Consider the following 12071-nt stretch of genomic DNA (forward strand, 5'->3'; position numbering starts at 1 on the left):
CCTGTGAGCAGCACGTCTAGATCAGTCCCCTGTGAGCAGCACGTCTAGAACAGTCCCCTGTGAGCAGCACGTCTAGAACAGTCTTTCTGAATAAATCACATTTCCACCGGGTTCAGTCCCTGGGCACCAGAGGTCAACACGTCATTACTGCCTTGTAACGTGCACATCTTCAACCCATTGTACAAAGTCAGCCCTTCCAATTGCCAAAGTGATGTGTGAGTAAAAATGCTAAAAATGCCAAATTCCTGACTACAGTACAACTAGTGCTTCATGTGTTTAGTGTTAGCCATTCATAGTGGTGTGCAGTGATGTGTTGAGCGAGGCTTTAGTGCTAGCTTTTCCAACCCACACACACAACCCACCCGTACATGGCACACTCCCTGGAAGCAGTCTGGAGGCAGTCTAGTCTGCAGGCAGTGTGATAGTTTCACTTTTTATGTCTGTGGGAAATGGTAACCACCGTCCCTTGTCAGCTGGCCACATGTTCCTCCTTACTCTTCAGCTCCCGGGCTGTGGCTAGACAGATTCACTGGGTTGTTTGTGTGCTGGTCTTACTACTGTGTGTGTGTGTGTGTGTCAGTATCACTACAATGTGCTCCTTGGTTAGTCATTATTACAGGGTTAAAACTTAGGTGCCCACCTGAGTAACACCAGACAGAAATCCTTCCCTCCACCATGCTGTGAGTCATGCTAATGCCCGTTAGCGTAAAGCTAATTCCAGATTTGATTAATATGACTTGCATTAAATGTAGTTCGATGGAGCCTGTGATGAGAAACAGAGATACACAGCAGTTCAGAGGTTGGCATGAATTGTATTTGGTGGGTCGTTAGAGAAGCATTTTTGTCTTGTAGTTGAAAAGTTTTGCCGTTCTCACTCAAACAATGGCTTTAACTGTCACATCCTTCTATCATGTCCATTCATCCTCTAATCTGTTTTAGCCAATAATTTTACAGAGATGGGAATCATGGTGAATAATTCTAGAGAGCAGTATGTACCCACTGGATGAATCAACGTTGTTTCCACATTTTAATGAAATGACATTAAACCAACGTGGAATAGACATCTGTACCCAATGGGGAAGATGTTTAGAGGGGCAGTCTTACCAAGATGGTGGCACATCACTGTTTTCACAGGAGAACGCAAGAACCAACATTTAAATTGATGGAGGTTGAAAATGTGAAAAGAAATTAGTCACAGTGAGGAATTCACTGGACTCGTCTTTATCCTCCCACTTCATGTTACTGGTTGACTCATCAGGAGCAGAAACCTCTAGTAAAACCTTCCTGGTCAGACTTTCTCCTCAGGAGCAGAAACCTCTAGTAAAACCTTCCTGGTCAGACTTGTCTCTCATCAGGAGCAGAAAACCTCTAGTAAAACGCTTCCTGGTCAGACTTTCTCATCAGGAGCAGAAACCCTCTAGTAACACCTTCCTGGTCAGAACTTTCTCATCAGGGAGCAGGGAAACCTCTAGTAAACCTTCCTGGTTCAGACTTTTCTCAACAGGAGCAAAACCTCTAGTAAATCCTTCCTGGTCAGACTTTCTCAACAGGAGCAGAAACCTCTAGGTAATCTTCCTGTCAGTAACTTTCTCATACAGGAGCAGGAAGCTCTAGTAAATCCTTCCTGGTCAGACTTTCTCAACAGGAGCAGAAACCGCTAGTAAATCCTTCCTGGTCAGACTTTCTCACAGATTGGAATCTCATTCTCTCTGGAAGCCTGTAGATCTAAAATCCTGCTCTCTCTCTACCTCTCCTTCTCTCTCTCCGTGTTGATTTACAGCTGTACTGCTCTGTGCCTTCTGTTTGAGAGAAAGCCCAGGATTCAGGTCCCATAACTACTCCTCACATTGAAAGGCTCAGGGGTCCAAAGAACCGCACCACACCACCGCACCTCCCAGAGATCACAGGAGCACGACACAAGACTGCACCCCCCACACACTTTCACCAGTTAACCTGCTTTTCACTCCTCTGCCCTTCTCTTTTGGCCAGAGTGATGAATTGAACATACAACAGACACCTCTCTGAGGAGCTTTCCTTGACGTTGGAGGGACGACTGGCCTGGAGTCCAATAGTGTTTAACCTCTCTCTGGGGGAATTAAACAGAAACGACCCAAAAAAAACTGTCGTTTTCATGAGATTATCTGTCAGTGTGAATGCAGGTCACTGTTGCTTTGTGTGTGTGCGTAAGTGTTTATGTGTGTGTGTGTGTGTGTGTGTGTGTGTGTGTGTGTCTGTGTGTCTGTGCATCAGAGAGAGAGCGAGCAGGCGAGAGGGAAAGGGAGAGAGAGAGAGTTGTGTGAGGAGAGCAGAGGGAATTGTGGGGAGAGGATATTGCAGGCTGGACCTTTTAAAACACAATCTGTTTTGTCCATTTAAACCTAAATGCCTTACCCTATGCTGCCGCCGCTAGCTCCACTTGGGGGATCTAAAGTACACTACATGGCCGGCTCGTCGAACATCTCATCCCAAAATCATGGGCATTAATATGGAGTTGGTCCCCCTTTTGCTGCTATAACAGCCGCCACTCTTCTGGGAAGGCTTTCCACTAGATGTTGGAACGATGCTATAGCGAGATCATTATTCCTCCTCCACCACTATGCATTCGGGCAGGTAGCGTTCTCCTGGCATCCGCCAAACCCAGATTAGTCCGTCAGACTGTCAGATGGTGAAGCGTTATTCATCACTCCAGAGAACGCGTTTCCACTGCTCCAGAGTCCAATGGCGGTGAGATTTACATGACTCCAGCCAACGCTTGGCAGTGCGCATGGTGATCTTAGGCTTGTGTGTGGCTGCTTGGCTATGGAAACCCATTTCATGAAATTCTCAACGAACAGTTCTTGTGTGGACGTTGCTTCCAGAGCGCTTCAGCACTCGGCAGTCCCATTCTGTGAGCTTGTGTGGCATACCACATCGTGGCTGAGCCGATGTTGCTCCTAGACATTTCCACTTCATAATAACAGCAATTACAGTTGTCCGGGGAAGCTCTAGCAGGGCAGAAATATGACAAACTGACTTGTTGGAAAGGTAGCATCTTATGACCGTGCCACGTTGAAAGTCACTGAGCTCTTCAGTAAGGCAATTCTAGTGCCAACATTTGTCTATGGAGATTGCATGGCTGTGTGCTTGATTTTATACACCTGTCAGCAACACGTGTGGTTGAAATAGCCGAATCTACAAATTTGAAGGATTGTCCACATACTTTTTTGTTATTTATATATAGTGTAGCTCAAAGAGGTAGCCTGTTTTTATATCCCTCATCTCTATGGATCTCTCTTCCAGCCGCATAATCCATTTATCTTTATTTCCTTTTACAGCAAACTGGCTTAAGGTACGGAGGGAGTAAATATACTGGCTTAAGCTATAGAGGGAGTCAACATACTGGCTTAAAGTAGAGGGAGTCAACATACTGGCTTAAGCTATAGAGGGAGTCAACATACTGGCTTAAGCTATAGAGGGAGTCAACATACTGGCTTAAGCTATAGAGGGAGTCAACATACTGGCTTAAAGTACAGAGGGAGTCAACATACTGGCTTAAAGTACTAGAGGGAGTCAACATACTGGTCTTAAAGTATGGAGAGTCAACATACTGGCTTATGGTATAGAGGGAGTCAACATACTGGCTTAAGTACGGAGGGAGTCAACATACTGGCTTAAAGTACAGAGGGAGTCAAACATGCTCGCTTAAAGTACGGAGGGAGCCAACATACTGGCTTAAAGTATAGAGGGACAACATACTGGCTTAAAGTACGGGGGGAGTCAACCTACTGATTTAAGGTACGGAGGAGCAAACCTACTGATTTAAGGTACGAAGGGAGTCAACATACTGGCTTAACCCTTGTGTAGTCTAAACATTCTATATACTCCCCTTGTCCTACAGGTAAAAAATGACTCGCCTTCACTAAACCCCTAAAATAAAGTAGCTTAATTGAATTTTAAACCACAAATATATTTTGCATGAAGAAGCAACCTGTCATTCATCACAAACTTTGTGAATATCTTTGGTTTCCCTCTTCACAATGCAGAAAGACTGCATTTAATCATTGGACACCACTCGTTTTTATTACAACACGTCATAATTATTTTCTTTACTAAAGTAGAGGTCTATTACTATTATTATTATTATTGCTAAAGGTACTGCAAACAGTCGTGGCCAAAAGTTTTGAGAATGACACAAATATTCATTTCCACAAAGTTTGCTGCTTTCAGTGTCTTTAGATATTTTTGTCAGATGTTACTATGGAATACTGAAGTATAATTACAAGCATTTCATAAGTGTCAAAGGCTTCACATCCTGACTGATGGCAGCCCATTCCTGCATAAATCAATGCTTGGAGTTTGTCAGAATTTGTGGGGTTTGTTTGTCCACCCGCCTCTTGAGGATTGACCACAAGTTCTCAATGGGATTAAGGTCTGGGGAGTTTCCTGGCCATAGACCCAAAATATCGATGTTTTGTTCCCCGAGCCACTTAGTTATCACTTTTGCCTAATGGCAAGGTGCTCCATCATGCTGGAAAAGGCATTGTTCGTCACCAAACTGTTCCTGGATGGTTGGGAGAAGTTGCTCTCGGAGGATGTGTTGGTACCATTTTTTATTCATGGTTGTGTTCTTAGGCAAAATTGTGAGTGAGCCCATTCCCTTGGCTGAGAAGCAACCCCACACATGAATGCTCTCATTGATTGCTTTACTGTTGGCATGACACAGGACTGATGGTAGCGCTCACCTTGTCTTCTCCGGACAAGCTTTTTTCCGGATGCCCCAAACAATCGGAAAGGGGACTCATCAGAGAAAATGACTTTACCCCAGTCCTCAGCAGTCCAATCCCTGTACCTTTTGCAGAATATCAGTCTGTCCCTGATGTTTTTCCTGTAGAGAAGTGGCTTCTTTGCTGCCCTTCTTGACACTAGGCCATCCTCCAAAAGTCTTCGCCTCACTGTGCGTGCAGATGCACTCACACCTGCCTGCTGCCATTCCTGAGCAAGCTCTGTACTGGTGGTGCCCCGATCCCGCAGCTGAATCAACTTTAGGAGARYGTCCTGGCGCTTGCTGGACTTTCTTGGGCGCCCTGAAGCCTTCTTCACAACAATTGAACCGCTCTCCTTGAAGTTCTTGATGATCTGATAAATAGTTGATTTAGGTGCTGGCAGCAATATCCTTGCCTGTGAAGCCCTTTTTGTGCAAAGCAATGATGACGGCACGTGTTTCCTTGCAGGTAACCATGGTTGACAGAGGAAGAACAATGATTCCAAGCACCACCCTCTTTTGAAGCTTCCAGTCTGTTATTCGAACTCAATCAGCATGACAGAGTGATTGCCAGCCTTGTCCTCGTCAACACTCACACCTGTGTTAACGAGAGAATCACTGACATGATGTCAGCTGGTCCTTTTGTGGTAGGGCTGAAATGCAGTGGAAATTTTGTTTTGGGATTCAGTTCATTTGCATGGCAAAGAGGGACTTTGTGCAGAAAGTAGTTTTGAATGCATTTTTTTGAAGGGAAACAACAACTGTCTTCAACGTTTTTGGCAACATAGTGATATATTCTCATATATTGTACAATGAGGAATTCAACTACAAAATACTAGTCTTCTCCCATTTTTTTAACCATTGCCCCCACTAGGGTTGCACATTTTGGGGAATATTCAGGAAGTGCAAACTTTCCGTGGGAATTAACAGGAATATATGGGAATTAACGAGAATATATTAACGGAAATATGTGGAAATTAATATTAATACCATTTAATTGTAATGTTTTTTGCATTGGATATATTTACCATATCATATGGAGACAGAAACATAAACCTTTTACCTTATCATAAGTTGACATAATTGCAAATGATTAAATCCTTCCAATAGAAATAAAAAATAAAAAAATTGTTACGAATTGAACTTTAATTAAATGAGTTGACTCTTCACACGGGATGATTTTACTGAACAACAAAAGAAAGGGAATACTGAATGATCCCCAATGATCCATCGCATCTCCCCAAAAAGTTTTCAACATACATCTGTAAAACGATAGTCCAGAAACTAAAGCTTTGGTTGTCTTCCTCTCAGGCTTCCATGTCTTCTCCCTGGATCGATGTCCAACTCTTGAACATCCGACTCTGAGTTCTCATCTTCACTGTCACTTTCCAACCTTGTTGAGGATGGCTCGTGGTCAGGCTCACAAAGCCTCAAATTTGCCTGGATGGACATCAATTTTTCAATCCTTGTATTGGTCAGCCTGTTGCGTGCTTTGGTGTGTGTGTTCCCCATCATGGACCAGTTGCGCTCTGAGGACGGCTGATGTTGGTGGGATTTGGAGGACGATGGAGGCAACAGGGGAAAGAGCCTCAGATTCACAAAGTCCCTTCCACCAGGTGGCTGATGAGATATGTTGGCACGACTGTCATATTGCATTTCCATCCCAAAGCCCTTGCTTGGAAGTGTACTTTGCCAGACTGTCAAGAACCTTGCCCTCATCCAGGCCAAGGTGGCGAGACACGGTAGTGATGACACCATAGGCCTTGTTGATCTCTGCACCAGACAGGATGCTCTTGCCAGCATACTTGGGGTCCAACATGTACGCTGCGGCGTGTATGGGCATCAGGCAGAAGTCTTCACGCTTTTTGATGTATTTCAGAACTGCAGTTTCCTCTGACTCAAGCAACAGTGGAGTGTGCAGGGCAGTACGGATTTCTTCTCTTACATCTGCAAGCAAAGTCTGAACATCAGACAGGATGGCATTGTCTCCCTCAATCCGTGCAATGGCTACTGCTATAGGTTTCAGGAGTTTCAGGCTGCTTACCACTCTCTCCCAAAATACATCATCCAGGAGGATCCTCTTGATGGGGCTTTCCATATCGGCAGACTGTGATATGGCCACTTCTTGGAGAGACTCCTTCCCCTCCAGGAGACTGTCAAACATGATGACAACACCACCCCAACGGGTGTTGCTGGGCAGCTTCAATGTGGTGCTCTTATTCTTCTCACTTTGCTTGGTGAGGTAGATTGCTGCTATAACTTGATGACCCTTCACATACCTAACCATTTCCTTGGCTCTCTTGTAGAGTGTATCCATTGTTTTCAGTGCCATGATGTCCTTGAGGAGCAGATTCAATGCATGAGCAGCACAGCCAATGGGTGTGATGTGAGGGTAGGACTCCACCACTTTAGACCAAGCAGCCTTCATGTTCGCAGCATTGTCTGTCACCAGTGCAAATACCTTCTGTGGTCCAAGGTCATTGATGACTGCCTTCAGCTCATCTGCAATGTAGAGACCGGTGTGTCTGTTGTCCCTTGTGTCTGTGCTCTTGTAGAATACTGGTTGAGGGGTGGAGATGATGTAGTTAATTATTCCTTGCCCACGAACATTCGACTATTCGAGATGATTGCAATACAGTCTACTTTCTCTATGATTTTCTTGACCTTCACTTGACATCTGTTGAKCTCTGCATCCAGCAAATTAGTAGATAAAGCATGTCTGGTTGGAGGGGTGTATGCTGGGCGAAGAACATTCAGAAATCTCTTCCAATACCTATTGCCTGTGAGCATCAGAGGTGAACCAGTTGCATACACAGCTCGAGCAAGACATTAATCAGCATTTCTCTGACTACGTTCCTCCATTGAGTCAAAAAAGGATGACCATGACCTGTTGCTATCGATAAGGTGTCTGATTCATAATTTTCACCTCGAATAGAAGTAGAGGGACTTTTGTCAGAGGTTTCTTGTTGTGAGCGCTGAGGGAACTTTATGCACTTGGCCAGATGATTCTGCATCTTTGTTGCATTCTTCACATATGATTTGGCACAGTATTTGCAAATGTACACAGCTTTTCCTTCTACATTAGCTGCAGTGAAATGTCTCCACACATCAGATAGTGCCCGTGGCATTTTCCTGCAAAATTCCTGGGCTTAACTTCCCATGGAAAAATTCCGGACATTTACCGAAATGTTTCCGACTCTTTGCAACCCTAGCCCCCACCCACAAGGTGTATAAACAACAACAATAAATAATAATAAAAGAATAGATACAAAACAAAAATGTGAAGAACATAAATCAATCAACTCGAATTAGCACACGTAGGACAGTATGCAAGTGTGTGTGCATGGACTTTGCAGATACATTTCTCACATGTGCAGCACATAGTATTTGTTTTACAGTCCTTCTTTGGGGGGCAGAATTGGCATCTCGTCCTCTTGCCTGCCCCAGCTGCAGCCTTAGGTGGATCAGGACAAGATTCAGCCCCCTGAACAGCTTTCACAAGCGCTTTAGAGGCTGCTGTGCGGGGGAGGTGCTCCCTTCTTTGAATGAGTGGGGTTACAAGTGCCTTTCCCAGCTGCTCCAGGAACACCCTCCTCTTGTTCCGCTGATCGGGCATCCAGGTAGGGATTATCTTGTTCCATATCACGAAGGCATTGTTTGAGGACACATCAATGATGTTATGGAAGATGACCAGGGGCCATCGGGCAGTCATCCTCCTGCAGCTGTAAGTTCCAATCACCTTGTCCAGGTTGTCCATGCCTCCTTTGTTGTGGTTGTCGTCCAGAATGATGGCTTGCTTCCTGTCCTCACGATCACTGATCTCAGCCGTTTTGTGCAGTGTGCTCAGGAGGACCACATTCTTGTTCTTCTTTGGGACGTGAGAAACTAGAGTGGTGGTGGGCTTGTTCTTTCTAACTGTGCCAACCATGGTGATCTTCCTCTTCAGGAGCTGCTGGCTGAGTTCATAAGAGGTGAAGAAATTGTCACATGTGACATTGTGCCCCCTCAGTCCATCTGTCACATCAAGCATAACCCGCATCCCCTGGTTCTTCTCCGGGCCTCCACTGGTCGGCTTCCCTGTGTAGACTTGCATCTTCCAAGCATAGCTGGATTGTGCGTCACAGGCCACCCATATCTTGATGCCATACTTTGCTGGCTTGCTGGGCATATATTGCCGGAAAGGACAGCGACCTTTTGACAAAAGAGATTACTATCAGTAATTAGTATCAGTGTCACAGATAAATCAAAACATAAATCAATGATATTACAGATATTACAGACACATAATAAAATTAACAGTGAAAATCACTTACATTACAGTTGCTCATCCACTGTTACTTCAGGCCCAGGGTTGTAGAGGTATGGCAGACGCTCCACCCACTTCTCCCAGACCTCTCTTATGGCCACCAGTTTGTCTCTCACACGTCTTGCAGGTCTTGACTCACGGTAATCAAATATTAGCATTCTTGAGAAAGTGTGAAAGACTTTCAGTGGCATCGTGGCACGGAAAACCGCTCTTCCACTTGCTGCATCCCAGAGATTACATGTAGACTCGCCTCGGGACCTATACACACCCGCTAAGATCAGCAGCCCTATGTAGGCACGCAGGTCCATCTCATCAATCCTTTCCATCAATCTCATCAATCCTTTTCCAGTTGTCTCCATATTTATGGAAATACTCCAAATGTGTCATCTCCAGGATGATTTTTTTGATGGCTGGTGTGATGAACATGTAGAATGTTGAGGCGATGTCCTGGGCAACTGCATGTTTTGTGGGCCCTGGGGTCATCCTTATGACATCTTGTGCTGCCATCCTGCCCTGGTTGTCATATGGTGACAAGGACAATGTTATTTTGCTGCTCTTTGACAAAAATGTCTCTCTTTCAGCTTGGGGGATTTCCTTTTCATCTGAAGATGATGCATCATACTCTGGGTTATATTCTTCCCCATCTTCTTCTTCAGACACCTCCTCCTCTTTTAAATCACTGTTCTCTTGTTCCTCCTGGACCTGTTGGGCACTGAAACGTGCATTCATGGATTCAGCAAAGAGAGAACTGGGGGGACTACCATCTGCAACACCTTTATAGCCTCTGACTGCATTCCCCATTAGTAAACAATGCTTTCAAGAAACGTTTATTTTGTCTGAAATTTTGTTTATTTTGTCTGAAATTGTGTTTATTTTGTCTGTGAACTTGAGTCATGTGTGGGGTCGTGGAGGGGTCGTGGAGGGGAGATGCTGCACATGCACAAGAAAGTTTTAGTTTTGTCTGTGTTTAATCAGTAGCACACAATTTCAATTTCTCATTGTGTGTGTGTGGTTGTTGTGGTGTGTGTGCTGTGTGTTGTGTGTGTGTGTGTGTGTGTGTGTGTGTGTGTGTGTGTGTTTTTTGTGGTGTGTAAATTATTTTATAACTGCCGGGTCAAAAATGACCCTAAGAAATCTTTTACCCTGGTAGTGTACAGCTTTCATGGAAATATGAACAAAGGCGATGTTTAACTTTTTCTAATGTTGGGGTCACTAGGAAAAGTCATACATATTCTCTGCTGGTTAAACATAGTGCGGGTCACTTTTGACTCTTAAAACAACACAAGGGTAAGGCAGTGGTTCTTACCTGGGTTCGATCGAACCTCAGGGGTCGGTGAGTCAGTCTCAGGGGTTTGGCGGAGGTCAAGACACACATCCGACTCATATGATTCGAGGTGACACGCCCCGCTTGGCCATCATTGCTGCAGGTGATCACGCTACATCGCTTGGCTATCTGTGCTGCAGGGAATTTGGTGCGCTCAGTAGTCGACTTGTGACTGTCTGATGAGTACGTCTGTGTGATTTCTTTCTTATTATTAATCCCTTCATACTTGAGTTACTATGTCGAGCAAAAAAAGAAGTGATCGGACGAATATGTACATATGGATTCACAGGTTATAACGGAACGTGATGGGAGTCAGCGTCCTAACTGCATGATTTGCACTGCCAAGTTGGCAATTCTAGTCTAGCACCGGCAAAACTAGAAGAACACTTCCTTAAGCTGACGATGGAGATGGAAAAGTACAAGAACACAAACGCTCGCTGAATTCAAGGTGAAGAGAGCCAGATTTCGATGAAAAGGCTACTCATGCCTGTTCTCGGCTTTGTACCCATCCACAAACCGATTCCTCACAGCATCGTACGAAGTTGCTTACCTGATCGCAAAAGCAGGGCAAACCACACACCATTGGTGAAAACACTCATAAAACCAGCTGTGTTGAAGATGGCGAATATCATGCTGGGAAAGAGGCTGAAGTTATAAGTATGTTGGCTCCCTCTGTTTCAATGACACCATCAGCCGACAGAAGAGGACATGAGCAAAGACATCTTGGCTCAAGTAGGTGCAGATCTGATTTCAAGCCCGGCAAAAATATTAGCCTTCAACTCGACGAGACCACAGACGTTTCCAATCGTAAGCCATCTTGCTGTATTCGTGCTCCAATGTGAAAGACGACGTGTTATAAAAGGAAGATTTTTTTATTTGTACAGACAAACAACTAAGGCAGCCGATGTGAAGAAACTTGTGGTGACTTCTTCAAAGACAAACAATCTTTCGTGGGATATGCGTTTCTGCAGTTTGTTCGGACGGAGCTCCAGTCATGCTGGGAGGAAAGTCTGGGTTTTGGTGGCTAGTGAAAGCCGATGCACCACACATCATTGTTACGCAATTGTATTCGCACAGGGCATTGCTGGGCAACAAAAACCTTGCTCACAAAACTGGCCAGAAGTATTAAAAATTGTAGTGGGAATGCGTGAACTATGTGCGAACTAGTGCTCTGAGGCACCGGCATCTTCAGTGAGCTGTGTAAAGGAAATGGCTCTGAATTCGAGGTGGTACTTCTGTACCATTCTAACGTTCGGTGGTTATCCGGGGACAGTGCTGAATCGTTGTTTTGCCGTGCGTGTGGAATTAGTCCTGTTTTTGCAAGACACCAACATTGTCATGCCAGGATTGTGTTCAAAAATTTCTGAGTTCATTCTCATTTTAGCGTACATGGCTGATATCTTCGCAGCTCTCAATCATCTCAAGCAAAAGATGGCAGGGCGTGGAGTCAAAATCATCGAAGCGGAGGAAAACCTGAGGCTTTTCAAAAAACCTACCGTTATTGAAAACGGCGAAACAGAGAACGATAACTTCGCAAACTTTCCCCTGCTGGACGACTGTGTAAAGTAAGATCGAAGATGTATCTGAATCGAGACATTTATGTACCCGCCAGAACTGAAGCAAGCAATTGCCACGCACTTAGATGAGCTTGCAAAGTCTCTCGACGGATACTTCCCTACAAGAGAGTCATATCCAGCATG

General features: G+C 44.8%; 1 protein-coding gene across 2 annotated transcripts in view; it reads right to left on the reverse strand.

Annotated features, from left to right (window-relative positions):
• Nucleotides 1-12071, reverse strand: part of LOC111967324 (fibroblast growth factor receptor-like 1) — an 82873-nt gene that overhangs the window by 45894 nt on the left and 24908 nt on the right. Inside the window, exon 3 of one of the 2 annotated variants that reach the window (XM_023992262.2) lies at nt 641-763. The exons of the other annotated variant lie outside the window; for it this stretch is intronic. Coding sequence (XP_023848030.1) covers nt 641-763 — 123 coding nt within the window. The remainder of the gene's footprint in view (nt 1-640; nt 764-12071) is intronic. 2 annotated transcript variants of the gene reach the window in all.

The sequence above is a fragment of the Salvelinus sp. IW2-2015 genome, linkage group LG8, assembly GCF_002910315.2.
Source record: "Salvelinus sp. IW2-2015 linkage group LG8, ASM291031v2, whole genome shotgun sequence".
NCBI classification, from domain to species: Eukaryota; Metazoa; Chordata; class Actinopteri; order Salmoniformes; family Salmonidae; genus Salvelinus; species Salvelinus sp. IW2-2015.